General features: G+C 52.5%; 1 protein-coding gene across 6 annotated transcripts in view; it reads right to left on the reverse strand.

The window, feature by feature from the left end:
* Positions 1 to 10,015: 10,015 nt before the first annotated feature.
* LOC122373490 (complexin-like) overlaps positions 10,016 to 17,354 on the reverse strand; it is a 41,145-nt gene continuing 33,806 nt past the window's right edge. For 5 of the 6 annotated variants that reach the window (XM_043351602.1, XM_043351603.1, XM_043351604.1 and 2 more), the window contains 4 exons: positions 15,818 to 15,950; positions 12,267 to 12,320; positions 11,928 to 11,948; positions 10,016 to 11,012 (listed from right to left, as the gene is read on the reverse strand). In XM_043351602.1, coding sequence (XP_043207537.1) covers positions 10,993 to 11,012; positions 11,928 to 11,948; positions 12,267 to 12,320; positions 15,818 to 15,950 — 228 coding nt within the window. In that variant the 3' untranslated portion in view covers positions 10,016 to 10,992. The remainder of the gene's footprint in view (positions 11,013 to 11,927; positions 11,949 to 12,266; positions 12,321 to 15,817; positions 15,951 to 17,354) is intronic. The other variant, XM_043351607.1, reaches the window with a different exon arrangement.

The following is a 17,354-nucleotide window of genomic DNA, read 5'->3' on the forward strand; positions in this document are numbered from 1 at the left end:
CTCAGCCGCCTCAGACGCGGCGCGAGCGGCGCGGCTGCGTTTGTGCAAACTCATCTGGGTGCTGATGAGGGGATTCGCCGCGCATTCGGCACCCTCATTATGGCGGAGCCAGTCCGGAAAAACGGCTCTCTTCCAGACTCCCTCGGAGTCAGGGTCTCTCGCTCTCTCTCTCACTCTCTCTCTCTCTCTCACTCTCTCTCTCTCTCACTCTCTCTCTCTCTCGCTCTCGCTCTCGCTCTCGCTCTCGCTCTCACTCTCACTCTCACTCTCACTCTCACACTCACTCACTCACTCACTCACTCACTCACTCACTCACTCACTCACTCACTAACTCACTCTCTCTCTCTCTCTCTCTCTCTCTCTCTCTCTCTCTCTCTCTCTCTCTCTCTCTCTCTCTCTCTCTCTCTCTCTCTCATTCTCTCTCTTCACTCTCGGGTCTCGCTTTATTTGCTACCTGCGTATTTTACCCCAGCCAAAAGTCCTATAGTTCAGTAGTTCTTGCCAGGTTTCAAATTGAATTTTAATGAAACTCGTTTTTCCTCGTTAGGCTCTCAGTGGCCGGCATTGACTGTGCGTGCTGCAGTGACCCTGGCCGTGACCTGACCTGGTGTGCTGGCCTTGTGGCAGGACTACGGCGCTGACTCGTCGGACAGCGACACGGAGTCGGCGGCGGCGGCGGCGGCGGCGGCGCGGCCGGCTCCCTCGCGGACCAAGCGGCCCCGGGTGGAGATCGAGTACGAGTACGACGGACCGTCCACGAGCAAGGTCAAGTCGTGACGGCGCGGCCGGGCGGAGCGCGGCGCCCGCTGCTGGGGAGGGGTCTGTCCGTTTGAATACACATCTGATCGCCTGTGCCGACTCTGTTTGCTGCTGACTGGCTGGAAACGAAACGTGCCTTGGACGATGGAGGGGATGAAAGGCGAAGGCATGTTTGCTCTGTAGGGACTTAGAAAACTGGACGAATTCGCAATCTGACGTTGAAGTTAACGTTCCGTAGCCGAACCGGACGCAGTGGTTTTACTGACAGCGTCCGGGTCAGCAGCAAGTCACTGACCGAACTCGCATTGTGGGGAAGCCTGGCTTTGGGTTAGGTTAAAGACGAGGACACACAGTCTTAGATCCTTTTCAGCAACTGTTTCTAGGCTGTCCGGCAACATGTTTTGCTCGGTAGCAGTTAGCTGCTAAAATAGCTTCAGCCATTCTGTGAGGAGGTTCCAAGGCAATAATACATTTGAAGGTACGATATTTCTCGACCGTGTGGTACTTAGGAAACAGGGTCTACTAGCGTGTATGTGCGCCATTTAAGTAATGGGCTCCCTCAAATGTCAGCAGGAGAGCTAACGGATCTTGAAGGCCTCCATACCAAACATTAAGCACGCTGAACCATAAAATATACATCACAGTTCTTGGCTGAATTGGTATCAGATTATTCTGTCACGTACGGCTCTCGCGAGATTAAGCGGTAGGTTTTGCACTTTTACATTTCCGGTTATATATCAGAAACTAATCGATCTACAATGAAGCCATTTTACACGATCATGGCCGGCTTGCGAACTAACAAGTCGATCGCATCTTCAACACTTTAAAGCTTAAGACGACGAAGATATAGCCTGAAGTACACTAAATTTTCTAGGTGCGAAACCTACCGCTAAAACCCGCGAGACCTGTACCTCAGGGTTGCTGACCGTGGTCACGGGGTTTAGCTAAATCGCGGACGCTGAGTGCTACGCGGCGAACGCTGCCGCAGTCTCCCGGCTGTGCGGTGCAGTCTACTTCCCAGGCGCTCGCCGCTGGCGCCATCTATGGAGAGCGGCGGCAGCTCGCCGCAACCGTCCCGCCGGCCTTGGACGGACGACGCTAACAGCAGTTTTTGTCACTTTTTCAGGGTTGTTATTGTATCATATGGGCCCGTGTCGTTATTTGGGGCTAAACTTTCCGGATGAATGTTGATTCGCTGGCGACTGAGCGGGTCGAGCTCAGAGGAGGGCGGATGTCGAGCTCAGGGAGACTGCGTTTGAGACTCACTCGCCGTGTTCGGCAGCGAACTCGGGCACAGCGTATCACTCCAGAGGGAACTGAAGGCGCGCGATCGTCTCCGGCCGGCTGCGTCATCCTTTCATCTCGGAACTCTCGGAATCTCGAGTGTTTCCATCCCACCGCCTCCGGGCGCGTGGCGGCTCTCAGCGCTTCTGGCGGAGATTGTAGTGTGTCGCTCTCTACCGTAATAAACACCACTTGCCAGAATAGTATCATTCCTTTCATATTTATACACGGAAGGGATTGGAATGGTTTAGTGATGCCACGACATGTAATGCCAATCTCAAACAAGTGCAAGTCAACTGATGTTCTTGAGTATGACTATCAAGAAAAAAATCGCACTGCATGACAATTGGGTGATTTTACCATCAATCGCAAACACGTGTTGAAAAATCGATGTTCAGATATATTGTTGGTTGTCACATTGTTTTTCTCAGGTCACTGAAGGTCTCTAGCAGTTTTTTATGCAATAACTTTTGATTGCGACATGCTAGAGCGATGAAAACACCTTGGATGTTGTCAATTAACGATACGGATCGACTGATACGCAACATGACCTTTTCCAGTCAGGTCATAACCTTGATCTTAGGTCAAATGTTCAAAATGAGACTTTGAGGTGAAATTATAGTTCATTCGACGCTTCTCGACAAGAGAAATTTGATGTCGGTAACAATCAATGGGATACAAGTTTTGAGTCAAAAGCATTGCAGGAAAAATCCGCAAAAACGTCAATTTTGATAATTTTTACCTTCTGCAAGTTAAACCGTTGAGCTTTCAAATAGTTATGATATCCAGAACGACCTGCTAGCGAAAGCGCTTTTCCGCTGCGCTGTAGCTCTATTCGTTCCTGAGGTGTGCGCGGAATTAAAAAAAAATCGAAATAAGCGAAATCTGGCCATTGATGACTGATCATCCGTTATGCTGACCTTTGACCTGACCTAAGAAAAAAATGATTGAAATGCTTTCTTCGTGTTTTTTTTTTACGCTCTTTTTTTTCCAACGTTTATTTACATAGCCACTTGACAAACAGACCGCTCAAACAGCCCGCTCACATCCACATTCCACAGTCCCACAAGGGCCATCAGCCACCGCCCGAGCCGCCCGGCGAACGGTATCGCGGGCGGCTCCCCCTATCCACCGGCCGGGCGTGCGAGCCGTCGACTTGTAGGGCCGGCGCCCCGCACGCCCGGCCGGCCGACCGGCCCCAGTCAAAGAGACCGGTCCCGGGTTGGCCCGGATGGGTCATAGGAGCGGTGGCTGATTCGTGTTCACTAGACCCTCTTACAAAGTTCTCATCATAGCCCATTTCCCATTTCAAACAACGATCTTAGCGACACGTATGGGACAGACGGTAACTTAGCGGACGCGCCGAGTGCCTGGCATTACGCCAAGTTTCAAAGTTTGCTCCTAGGACACGGCTATTTGGGCCTGCCCCTGTCAGTGGCCCCCCGGTATCTGAATGGGCGCGGGACCATAACATTGCCTTCGGTTCACTACCGTGGCCGGTGCTGTTCCCTTTTGCTGTTCCCTCCCCGCCGCCCCCCCCCCTTCCCTCCCCTCCCCTGGTAACTGTTAGTGTCTAACTAAGGCGGACGTTCGCTGTTCTTGAGAAGCTCGATCAGCCTCGACCATTTATGATTAAACTTTGAAGTATGACCTACCGTGTTCGCGATACACCTTTCTACTGCAATATAGTCAAGCGCGCATGAGGTAAAGCCTTTAAAATGAGGAATAAAGTTAAGTTGTTTACAACTCCAAATATACCATTTTGCAAGAAGAATAAGAACGTAAAATACCTGCTTTGAAAGGTGGCTATCTGGGATTGGTTCACTCAAAAGTATCGTTGGCCTTCCCACAGTTACTCTTAGAGCACTGCGGAAATCGCTCCAGAATTTAACGACTACGGGACACTGAATGAAAATATGCTGGATGGACTCCCTTATGCCCGGACACCTGTCGCAGTCGTCTGTCTCCCGTATCCCGTAAATCGCTAGACGAGCATTGGTAGGGATGATTCTGTGCCATATTCTAAATTGGAGCCACCTGAGCTTGAAGTCCGATGTACTTGAATACAGTTGACTATATGCTTTCTCCCAGTTAAAGCTCTGATTAAGAGCCAGTTCATTGCTCCATTTAAGTTGACTGTTGGTAGGACTGGTGGGATTGGAATTCTTAAGTAGGATATTATATGACCACTGCGCCGTTTTGCCAGCTTCTTCTAGTTTTATAATGCTATCCAGTGGTTCGGCATTGCCAGGCTTGTCTCGTGCGAGTTTTCTGCTGATATGGCTGGGGACACTACGCAACAGCGCTTGCCACATCAGAAAATGCCCGAAGCCATATCTGCTTTGCAGCTCGTTAACGGTGAACATTCGTTTATGCTCCGTATGATAAATGTCACCTATTCTTAGCAGTCTGCGCCTGATGAGTTCGCGTTTTCGAATGTTTGGGTTATTTTCTAGATTCAACTCTGCATTAAACCAAAGAGGTTTTGAAAGCCATTGACCACCAGATGCATCTTTATCGAGTTCTTTGGCCAGTATAAACCATGATTCCGCTGTCTCCACCCAAAAGCTGTCACTAACTGTGGATAAGAGTTCAACGTTTCCTTCGCAGTGAAACACTGTGACGCCTTCTGCAACTGTAAGCTTATCTTTGACCACCGCTTTCCATTTGCTCTTGTAGTCAGGGTTGATGAATTTTTTTACCCATGCGATCTTTAAGCTCGCCGATTGAGCGCCCACGTCTGGCACCTTTAAGCCGCCTTTCGCCTTGTCATTAATTAGTGTTTTGCGTTTTATTTTGTCTGTCGTTCCCCAAATGAATTTGTAAACAATTCTGTTGATCTCTTTTATCTGATCCACGGAAGGTCGAGCCAGCACGCTCATTAAGTATGTAAGTTGTGAAAGTGCCTCAGTTTTAATGATATGTACTTTTCCGTATGGGGTAAGTCCTTTTGAGCCCCATGGTGCAAGTTTCCTTCCCAAGGCGCTTATCTTTCTGGCATAGTTGGGTTCGGCTACGTTTTTCTCTTTGGGGTTTAGAAGTACCCCCAAGTACTCTGCTGGGCCGTGACTCCATCCTAGCTCTAATTCTGGGCAGATGCGATGGTCTGCATCTGCATTTGACCCTATCCACAATGGCCGAGTCTTTTTGTCGTTTAATTTCAGTCCTGATGCTGCGCGGAATTCATTCATCAGTTTAACCGACTCTCTCAGTGATGTGGGCTCCCCGTCCGTAATAAGGAGCAGGTCGTCAGCATACGCTGAGACCTTAATTTCCGTATCCCCGAAACTGAACCCCTTGATGAGGCGACACGAGCGTATGTTTTCAAGCAATGGTTCAATGCACATAAGAAATAGTCCGCAACTTAGTGGACAGCCCTGTCTTAATCCTCTGTTAATCCAATACGGGCGAGATAGGTGACCGTTTAGCTGTATTTGTGCTGATGTCGGTTGCACGAGATCGCTAGGGTAAAACAACTTAATCCACCTAAGAAAATTTGGACCGAAACCAAACTTGTGCACAGCACATCTTAAGTACTCCCAACTGACAGAGTCATATGCCTTTTCCCAGTCACATAAGAGGAATAACCCTTTCTCATCACTCTCACGAGCAAAGTTCATCACGTCTAAAGCCATTCGCACATTCTCACCGATATAGCGGCCTTTGATGAATGCTGTTTGGTCGTCATTAATTAGCATACCGATAAAGCTGGCGATCCGCCTTGCTAATGTTTTAGTAATTATCTTGTATACTACATTTAATAGACTTATTGGGCGGAATGATTCAACTGAAGTTGCGTCCTTGTTTTTCTTCGGAATAAGTATTGTAATACTATTTCGTAGTTGCAACGGAATGCTTGAGTTATTGTAGCATTCAAGGGCAGCACTAAAAACGAGAGGGCCAAGCTCATTCCAAAACATTCTATAGAAGGGGACCGTGTACCCGTCTGGCCCCGGGCTAGTTGAACCATTCATTGAGTTTAGGGCTGCTTGTAGCTCTTCCATGGTAAGTGATGTTTCCGCTTCTAAGGACTGCTCGTTCGAAAGCGCATTGACCTCTACACCTGATAGAAAAGCCTCCGGGCAAACATCCAGGCCTTTGGAGTACAAAGCGCTGTAATAAGATCGGCATTCCTCTAACATATCAGTCATATTTTCAGAGACTGCACCTGCACCCGTAAGATTTAATTTTAAGCACTTAATAACGGTGCCCGCACGATTTCGTTTGTTAAGGCCGTGGAAGTACGCGGTACCTCGCTCGGCTGCATGCCGCCATCGAGCTTTACAGTTAATGATGCCCCGCTGGGTGGACTCGTAAATCAGGTTCTCTCTCTCTTCTTTAATGCTAGATAGCGACTCGGACACATCTGAGTCTTGATCGCTATGGCTTTGGAGCGCGTTAATTTTGTTCTCAAGATCTTGTAATCTTTTATTTTTCGCTGTTTTCTTGTGCGAAGCGAACTGTATTATCCAGCCCCGAAGGACGCATAGAACAGTCTGCAGGAGCAGGCAGTGAGATTCTAACGGCGAGTTATCGTCTATTATTTCAACAATCTTACTTCTTGCTTGATCAACAAAGTTCTCGTCAATCAAGAGTGAGTTATTGAACTTCCAGAAGGATCTCCCAAATTTTACCGACCGAATGGTTACCTCCAAGGTGATCATCTGGTGGTCAGAGAGGTATCCATCTCTTATACCGGCTTCTGGCAAAACGGCGTTCTGCATAAAGGCTTCACTTATTAGGAAGAGGTCGATACGTGATTTTGTTACGGGATTGTTTCGTAAGCACGTGTATTCACGGCGGCCGGGATTTTGTACGCGCCAGATGTCCAGGAGGGAGTTCGCCTGCATATATTCGAGAACGGTTGCTCTGCACCTGTTATTATTTTGGGGTCGTTGGGACGTTGTGTATCGGTCTAATGCCATATTCATACAAAAGTTAAAGTCCCCACCCCATATAATGTCACCAGCACGAATTGCGTCGCACTTCCTACTCAAATCCTCGAAATAGTCAGGGTTGTCACAGTTTGGGCCATAACTACAGATTAAAGTACAAACGACACCATCGATATCGACGACTGCGATCGCGAACCTACCCGACTCACAAGTCGCAGAATCAATCACCTGAAGTCGTAATTGTGGATTAAATAGAATAGCCACCCCTCTACTGCGGCTGTCGCCGTGTGCAAAAACTCCTTGTCCTCCCCATTCGTTTAGCCAATATTTGGCGCATTTCTCGTCGCTGTGTGTCTCCTGCACGAAAATTATATCCATTCCAAGCCTCTTTATCCAACTAAAAAACTTTCGTCGTTTTGGGACTTTACCTCCTGCGCGCAAACCGTTAATGTTAATTGATGCAATCTTAACCGCCATTACCATAGGCAAAATTACGTATGGATCCGTCTTGGCTTATCGAGTTCTGGATGCTACCCGACTTCTTTCCTTTACGGCTCGTCCGCCCTGCTCGGATGTTACCCTCCCAAAACATACCCGTACCCTCGCCTTCTCCCCAGTTCGAGACCGAACGAGCCGACATCGTCGGTTCGGTCGGGCGGCGCGGCCCTTATACCTCTGGAAGGCTACATCGCACGTTTAAGCCTATCGCGCTATCCTGTGCTACATCAGCTAGAACTTGTCACGATACGACGGACATGGTGACAAGTTGACAACCGGTATGCCTGACCTTCCTTTGTGTCAGCTTTTTTCGCAAACAAACACACAAACTTTCCGCACGTAACAAACGAACAAACAATTGGTTCTGGTTACACAGAAATTAGTATAGAAACACCTCGCACACGGAATAAACGCAACTTTCTGGCAGACAAATCACCTAGATTCTAGCCCCTCACCAGACACCAATCGAGAGAGGCCCGACACACTTGCACACGCCATGCACCAACGGCTACTCAGCGTGTAGCGCCTCCGCGGCAGCACTCCCGTCAACCCCCGTCCCCGCGCCGCGACCGCTCCCCGTCACAACAGTACCTTGGTCTGGAACGGATGGCTCCGGCTGCCGCTCCCGCACCTTCACCGGTTCGGGGTCGGGGCCGACGGGCGGATGGCCGCCGCCCGCGGCCGCCGGCGGCGCTGCAGGGGCCGCAGTTCTCCGATCGCCGCCGACCCCAGCGCCCCGGCCGGCCGGACCGATCGGTCGACCCGCCGGAACGTCCCGCGCTGACGGCCCACCACCGTCCCGTACACCGTTCGCCCCACCTCCGCCCCTCCCCGCCGCGCGTCCCGCCGCCGGCCGCGGCTCCGGTCGCGCCTCGGGGCGAGGCAGGGGCGCGTCCAGGATCGGCCGGATCTGCTCCAGGCTCGTCACCCGGCGACTGTTGGAGCTGGTACTCTGCTTGAAGAATGGGTATCCTCTTCTCGTGAAGCACGTATATATGCGTCCTTCTCTCTTGGCGCCGAGGAGCGCGTTCATGATATCGCGATTATGGACGGACAGCGATTCTGTTATGAACAGACGGTGCCCTGCCGTGCGCGTTTTCTGTCTGAAACGGCTGTCGTATATCTGGTCTCGGACTGACCTTCTGACGAACTTGCAGATGACCGTGTTGTCAGCCTGCAGACGGTGGACCACTTGTAGGTCACCGCTCGACAGCTTAAGCCATTCGAAGCTTGAGTTCAAGATATGCCGAGCTTTTTCCTCGATATCTTCATTGATTGTTCTGCGACCGAATTCGTCGCTTTTGAGAATCAGACTGTCCAGCCTGTGGTTTGTGTCCATTGAGTTTATCTGCTCTTTCAGTGACTCGTTTGTTTGTTTGAGTCGCGCTACTTCTGCCTCCATGTCCTTTGCTCGCGACGCGGCCTCAAATGTGTCATGCTCAATGATGTCAAGGCGCTTCTCGAAAGACTGAAGCCTTGTCTCTAGCCGCTCTAGTTTCTGTATTATGGTCGCGTTACCAGCGTCTATGAGCCCCTTGATTTGCGACAAGGCCAGCTCGTCTAGTCCGATAGATGCGTGCCGTTCGTGCCCGCTTACCCGCCGTCTCTTCTGACTCACCGACGCGGGTGGGTGTGCCGTCTTCTCGAGGCCCTGAACGCGCTCCGACACGGAGATCCGCCGGCCGCTCCTGACTCCGCCACTGGTCGGATGACGGCCCAGCTCCTCGTCGGCGTCCGTAAAAACGGAGTCCTCTTCGGAGTTTAAAGGCGACGGCATTATGTCCGACGTCGCACTCACAAGCACTGTTTGATTTCGCCTGATCGTCCGCGCCGCGCCGCCCCACCCGCCCGGGGACGCCTACTGCCACATGCGCGGACCGACCTGCCCCGCGCACGGACAGCGCACTGACACACGTCCGCTCCGGCCGGGGTCACCGGCTCGACTGTTTTTTTGACCTTTGACCTGACCTAAGAAAAAAATGATTGAAATGCTTTCTTCGTGTTTTTTTTACGCTCTTTCGAACGCCGCTTACCTCATGCCTCTACGCAGTACGCAGCACCGGTGCCGAGTTAGGCGGGGAAGGGTGTTGATACACCTCCTTGTTAAAAAAAAACTGGCCCGGCGAAGGCGGCCAACCGTTGGCCTCGAATACTGCATTGCTCACAACCAATGAATTCAGTTATTGTGTTGATGAGCTCCACGCTGCCCTATGGATTTTATGGAATCTCCTAACTTAGCCAACTTCCCCAGTAACTCTGAGCTATCACTTATAAAGTGCGTGAGTGGCGTAAACACCAAGCCTGGCAGTGATGTATAAGACAACCTGAGAGCTTCACAAGTTAGCAAAGTTTTTAATATCATACCCTTAATCTTTGTTGTAGATTTCTGGATCTGGGGACTTTCCCACCACTTCACTGCCCCGTAGGAGATTTTCAGAACTACTCGAAAAACTTGTCTGTACCTTAAGCGTTAAATGCTCTTGGTTACGTATTTCTACTGAATAAACAGCCATGAATTGTGTAGCTGGTTTCCAGTCGGTGCTAAGTACGTTTCACAGAGTGACCACACATCTACAGGCGCAGTTTTCACCGTAAGATTTATTCCTGTTATAACAAAACGTCTGCACAATAACAAGGAACGCCTGATGCCTACAACGGCCTGGCGAGGGGGCTCTGCCGGACGCCGGCGAGCGCAACCAAGCCGGGCCTGGCTACAGGCCTACCGGCGAAATAGCGGCGGCGCCCAAACAAGATAAGGCCTACGGAGCGGTGCTGAGACCGCCGGCCGGGCGCGCGCTACGGCTACCACTGCACAGGCCACCGCTGTACACCAGCGGCGGCGCGGCGCCGCGCGCGCTAGGCTACTCTCGCCGCGGCGGCGTCCAGTTCGCGGCCCGCCGGCCGACACTCGTTGCTAAGACTTTGGTACCTTTGTTACACAGACACGGGAGCGGGAGCGGTCTCGGCTGGCGACTGGCGGCCGTGTGTGTATCGCCGCGCCGGCCGACTCGCCGTGGCGGCCGGACGGTCGGAGGGCGGCGCGCGCCCCGCGCCGGCGGCCGCTCGGGGCGGGGGCGGGGGCGGGCGACAGTGACCGAGGGGACGCGGGGAGGGGAGGGGGGCCGCCAGTGGTGGGGCGCGCGCCGCGGCGCCGCCCGCCAGCCGTGGACAGGGGCGGCCGCGACCCTGTGCCGGGACACACAGACGTACAGAGCACACCCAGGGGAGGGCCGAGGGTCGCCGCCGCCACTGCGGGGGTCCAGAAGTCACGGCCGGCGAGGGCGCGCGGACGGCCCGGCCGGCCAGCGCACGGCGGCCGGCCCGGCGCGCCGGCGGCGGCGGCGGCGGCGGCCTGCGGTCGGCGCGCGGCGGCAGCGGCGCTCGGACGGACCGACGCGTCTCCCCGCGGCCGCACGGCAGCGCCGGCCGCAGGCGGGGGCACGCCCGGTGCCAGATCTCCGTTCAGCGGCGTGCCCGGTCCGCTCAGTTCAGCTCAGCGGTCCGCCAGTCGGCCGCAGCTGGGCGGCCGCTTGCATAGTCCCGCTTGAGGGCCGCCTCATTGCAAAACACACTTCCCTGCGGAGACAGGAGTCCAGTGAGAGCCAGCGACGGCCGACCGACGGCAGGGGGAGGCGGCGACAGCTGGGAAAAGGCTGTCACAGGGAGAGGCCGGAACGCCTTGGGAGGGATGCTGTGCCATCACATCGACTGCCGACCGGGCGAAGTTCAGCCCCGATGTTTAAACCAAAGACTCCAATACACAAGCTGATCAGTCCAGTGCACACCACATCCAGCAGCTACATGAAGTGACACCTAGTGAAGAAATGAAGCGAGGAGGATAGAGCACTCGGTTGCGGTGTGCGGCTCGGAGAGAGGTGTGTGTGTGTTCTATTGATAATAGTTGGGGAGAACTCAGAAAGGTCTTTTCCAAAGAGCTTAGGCTGCTGCAACAATAAAAACACCAGCAGAGCCGGGTACAGCACCAGGGGCCTTCAGATATTTGCCAGTCCACCGGTGGGGCTGACAGATCGGGTCACAGCGGGAGGCGTGGGCTGGAGGTCAGCGAGGTGTGACAGGCGACAGTTTCTCGCGGGTCACACTGTGCCCTGGAAACAGTAGCGTCAGCAGCAGCCCGCTGTCCGGACTCCGGCTGTCGGGTCGCAGGTCACACCGAACGGCTCGAGCGGGGGTCGACCGGCTACATGTCATGCCGACGGTGCGGGTAACATTGGGAGCTCACCAGCAGGTCACGCTGGGTCACGGGGGAGGGGTCACCAGTCCTCTCAGGGTACACGAGGTCACACTGAGGCTGTACGCGGCTGGATAAGGATAGAGCCAGATAGAGACAGCGAAGGAAGGAAGACAGCCAGCGCCGCAGAGAGAGAGATAGAGATAGACCGAGGGCGCGGTCGTGGACGATCTGTGACTAGACGTGCCCGTGAGGTCACACTGAACGGCTAGAGAGGGGCGCCGAGTGGCCTCCTCACTTACCATGGATTGACCTCATCTTCTCTGAAACACAGACCGATCGGTTACACGCGGCGGCGGTGCCGGGACGCTACCTCTCAGAGCGGGGCGGCGCGCACCGAACCGGCATGCGTCGCGCCGCCGTCACCTGAATTCACAATGCTCTGCGCTTGCATCGTGCGACTGAACGAGACGAGGGCGGCGTCAGTTGCATGGACAGCGAACGGGACGATCACCACGCGCCTAAGGCTCTAGATATGCCACTAGACCGGCGTGCAAAAAGCTGCAAAAATAAATGGCAGACGACTAAAACTCACAGCGCTCTAAGGCTTTATGTGTGGCAGCGATGCGTCCCCGACTTACCTTCGATCTGCTGCTTTATTTCGTTCACTTGCGTTTCCAGCGAGTTTTTCAGTTCTGCAACCACAGAGGTGCTGTTCAGTTTCCAGTCGGTTCGCGGCGGTAGCCATCAGTCGCTGTCAGCCAGCGCGTTTGTTACGTAACTGAACGGCGGCCACACGCTCCGTTTTTCAAACATTTTCTGATACATTACTCAATAGAAACCGGAAGAGTACTTAAACAATATCGCTAGTGGCCTTTTCACAATAAATAATGACACAGGTAACCTTGTTTTTGGTGAATTGCAATACCGAATTGAGTTTTATTAAGAATGTTTCAACATCGGATCCCGGAAGCCGAGCCACTGTTTCGACTACACAAGAAAGCCAGGACTCCAAGTTGCATGGTACAGCCGAGTTGGCGTGGCATGAATACTCGGTACGGAAGGTGCTGCGGGAGGGCCGCGGGGACCCAGTGGACAGATGATGCTGGGCTGGCCTAGTGTGATCCATGTGTTTGTGTGTATCTGCCCGGCTGTACAATTTAGCAGCACGGATAAAATATTGGCGACACTGGATGGGACACTGGGACAAGCGAGTGAACCACGCTCCGGACTCTAACGGATCGACAACACTGTAAACGGACGCTGACTCATGTAAACGGGGTAACCGAAGGTTTGTTGTCAATAGTTAAAACACTATTCTTTAGAATTGTAACCGAAGGTTTGTTGTCAATAGTTAAAACACTATTCTTTAGAATTGTGTTTTTCTATTGAAAAACAAATCTGAGTTCCCTGACAATTTGGCAAAAGCTGCCTGAGATCAGTACCTACAACTTGATGCTCTTGAAAACGGCTGCTCCAAAAATTCTGATTTTTTCAGGATTTCTAGTGGGCCAGGTGATCTACGTTCTAGTATGGGTCTCCCCTCCGCGGACCATCTGGTGCACGTGCCACGTGACTTTGAAAATTCCCGTGTTAAGCCAATGGGCAAAATGAAAAAATGCGTTCCACGGCAGATTGCTCGAAAACGATCCAAACGACCCCCCATTTTCTTCCATGCAGATCAACCACCATTCAGTGCACTACCCATGGGTATGTCGCAAAGTGGCCGGAAAAGTCCAGAACCACGTGCCACGTGCCGTTGAAAATGACCCTGCACACCGGAAATTGGGACTTTTGGTCATTTCGGCGCACCCATGATGCATACTATGGCGTGGGTGACCAAACAATGGGTGTCATCCGGTCGGCAACTGTTTAATGTGTGGTCCAGTGGGCCAAAGTGGTAGTTTCAAACTTTTGGGATCCACCATTCTGGGGATTCTTTTTGACAATATACTTACGTTTCTTGGCGCAATGTTCATTCCACCCAGCCGGTCGTCAATGCGTTAGGTGACCCAAATGACGATTGACCTGAAGGAAGTTGGGGGCGAGGAACACGCACGTGCCATCCGTTTTTTAATCGGGCGCTTTCATCTAGGGGATTTTTGCAGATATCTTTGATTTGTGAAAATGACCAGCCTAGCGATATGCCAGTCGTTGATAAATTATTATCTTGCTGCGGCCGGGCGCTTATTTGCGGTGTTTGCGTTTGGCGGCTGGCGGGCGACTTTTAGTCGTTTTCGGTTAGCAGTTAGCGTCGGTGCGGTGCGGGCGTTTTTTTTTCTGTGTGGTTTGCGGCGGTCGGGCGATTTTTTGCCGTTCGCGTTGGCTTTTCGGGCGGGCGTTTTACACGTTTTGCGGTGTTTACGTTTTGCGGCGGGCGGGCGTTTTGTGTTTTTTTTGCGGTGTTTGTCGTTGGCGGCTGGCGGGCGATGCGGGCGGTTTTCTTTTTTTTTTGCGTCGTTTGCGGTGTTAAATTTGTTTGCGGTTGGCGGCCGCTTTTTCGTTTTTTTGCGGTGTTTTTTTTCTTGGCGGCGGGCGGGCGATTTTTAGGCGTTTTCGGTTGGCGGTTAGCGGGCGTGCGATGCGGGCGGTTTTATTGTTTTGCGGCGTTTTTGCGTTTTTTTATTTGCGGTTTGCGGCGGGCGTGCGTTTGTTTATTTTTTGCGACCTTTTCGTTTGCGTTTCGGGCGTGCGTTTTGCGCGTTTTGCGGTGTTTGCCTTTTGCGGCGGGCGGGCGTTTTTCAATTTTTCACAATTCAAAGTTCAAACCTTCGGGCCACAGCGCTCCTCGAAAAGCGCTGCCCTCGATAATTGACGCGGTGTGTCACGGACGGAAATATGTAATGACACGGGGTCCCGCGGATAGGGACGTAACAATACAGGGTCTCACCGATCATCCTGTCAACCGACCGTGTATAGAGATTGATAGATTGATACCCAGGAGATGAAGAGGTAAAGGGACATAACACCATCGTGCCAAACTTGTAAACAGTAACGTGTACAGTATCAAGTCCCATAGGATCGCGCCCGCCGGCCGAGTAGACCGAGCTAGCACCGAAGCCTGGCTTCATTACATACATTTGAATATCAAAGGATCATAAACCCGTTTTGATAACCGTGGGCTGTCGGGGGCCATTAACACTCGCATCAACATGAAACGATTGGAAAAACATAGTTGTGAGCTGTAAGCTATGGAGCCCATCAGCGATTAGTTACTAGTTCAACAGATAAAACTCGCAGCGACTCATTGTTCCATTTCGAAGAATTGACCTACTATAACACCGAGTGCCGGGCCAATCGCCGAACCATCTCGATTTCACCCGATGTTGTCCGAAATAACGATGTGATATGGAGCGGTCTGTGACGGGGCAATGGGCGCTGATTGCGGCCGGTCCGGCCGGGTCAGCCAGCGAACCGTCCAACGGCCGGGGAAACGGGCTCCAAACGTCCAACGGCCGGGGAAACGGGCTCCAAACGGCCCGCGATCGGAAACGGCTCTCGGTGACGCCGGGGACGTTTCCGAAAGGTCAGCCGACCAGCAGCCGATATTTATCTGGGGACGGCCGTCAGGTTTCGGGAGGGATACGACGGCCGGGGCAGGCGGTATCGAGCGGGGGCCGATCGCCCCGGCAGGACTGCGACCCGCGGACGGGCCGCCCGCCACTGCACCCGGGCCCGGCCGGCGGCGCCACATACGCCGTGCGTACGGCCCACTAATATCGGAGCGGCTGGCGGGCAGAGGTGTAGTCCGCCGCAGCCACGCTCGCGCGCGGGAAATTGACACCGGTGCTCAGCTAATGGGCGAATGGATGTCGACGTACGCGTCCCACGGGTAAACACGCCTGTCAAGAGCGATATTAGGCCTCTTGCGACCGGACCTGCAGCGGGAATGGTTGTGCGTCTGCGCGTGGGAAGTATCGACATTGAAGGTAGGTCAGAAAAGAAACGAACCTTTAAATTGGCAGGCTAGCTCGGTATCTGGTAGCGCTGAGCTTTTAATTAAAAAAAAAGAACGTAAAAGGTTTAGGTCTCTCGTTCCTATGCTCTTCAGATAAAACAGGGAGTTGAGAGGGGACCCTGTACAGCGCAGAGTTCGGGGAAGACGGCGATAGTTGGAAGTAGCCGGGCCTCTCCCGGCGACTCTCGGGCGCGCCGTTCGGCCGGCCCGGAGAGCGGCGTCGGCGGCACTCACTGGTGAACTCGTCCTGGTCTGCCAGTTCCGCCTCGCGGGCCAGCTCCTCGGGCGTCTTCTTCTTCCGCATCAGCGGGTTGTCGGGCTCGGCCGGCATCGCCGCCTCCTCCACCACCTTCTTCTTTATGTTATACTGAAACAGAGGGGACGTCCACCTGTTATCTCGGCATCAGTCTTAGCTCAGCAGCTCAGCGCGTAACTCAGCATTTTTGATCATATCTAGAATGGAACGATATAAATGATGGCTGGAGCCATGTCGTATCGATTAATAAAACATTTTACCCCAGCAGAATAGTGTTCTGTGGAACTGAAACTTCAGTACTTACAGTAAACAACGGTTTTTACATTTATCATGTTTGAATCATCAATTTTAATTTGCATAGACTGTGAATTGGTATTTTTACGTATAGTGTTATGCCAATTTGACCATTGTATTGCCAGTCCTATAGGTATACAGCAGCGTTGCGTATCCTCGTCAAAAATGCATAGCCCACTTCAACTGCCCCCGTATTGCAAACTTCAATTGAACGAATAGTCCCTATGCCAATAAAACTCGTACACATCACCGCCACTTTCTGACAATCACAAGGATGAGCCAACATAATTTCAGTGAATCTGTGCCCACTATGTAACTCCGCGAGTAGGCTCAGTGCGTCGTACGAATGGGACCGTGTTAGCACACCGTGGTCCTGAGAGCACTCCGTCTCCACAGCCAGCACGACACCTTGAATAGATCCCTCAGTCAACCCGGCTCAATGCCGGACTCCAGTGGCTCCCGAAGCCTGCATTGCGCCACTAAATTAGCACAATTGTCAACTATGATCAAAGGCGAACAGTGCAAACAATGTCTACAAAATGAGAGCATACCGCATTCTCAAACAATGTCATTCCCTCACATTGCCATGTTGACAGTGCTCAAGGCCTCTCAGAGCTGCAGGGAACTCAGAAGCTAGCTTTAGACGCATCCACAGGTATCATATGAGTTCGCTCATCGTAGCAACTAGTGCCAATCACAGCTCGAGAGGATCTCCACATCGTTTAGAGCACTGTGATGTAATTCGTTGTAAACGTTTACCCGACTCAGTCATTGGAGCTGATGAGTCGTCAGTAGGTAACTATCCAGTCCTCGATTGCATGCAGTGCGGGACGGGTGATCGAGAGTGACGACTCAAAGGACACGTGAGCCGGCGATAAGGCATCGCCATCATACCTACAATAAAAGATCATAGCATTTGAACACGTCGGCATCATACTTCAAACAAAACTCATATTAATTTATTCGCACAGCTAGTGTGGCTGAAACAGGTTTTACGGCTAAGGTCACCACTTTCTCAACTTATAGAGGCCAACGATTATAATTCTTTCTTTGCAGTTTCGTCAGTTTCTTTGCAGAACTGAAGATAAGCAGGATGCACAGTGATGGTTGATGCGCTATCGCTGTAATTTTCAGAGTCCAGAGTGGCGTCTGACCCTGGGCCTGCAGTAACGATTAGCCGGCTGGTGCCCGCCGATCATCATCGCCACATAGTTGGCCGTA

This window comes from Amphibalanus amphitrite, unplaced genomic scaffold (genome assembly GCF_019059575.1).
Source record: "Amphibalanus amphitrite isolate SeventyFive unplaced genomic scaffold, NRLGWU_Aamphi_draft 001504F_arrow, whole genome shotgun sequence".
NCBI classification, from domain to species: domain Eukaryota; kingdom Metazoa; phylum Arthropoda; class Thecostraca; order Balanomorpha; family Balanidae; genus Amphibalanus; species Amphibalanus amphitrite.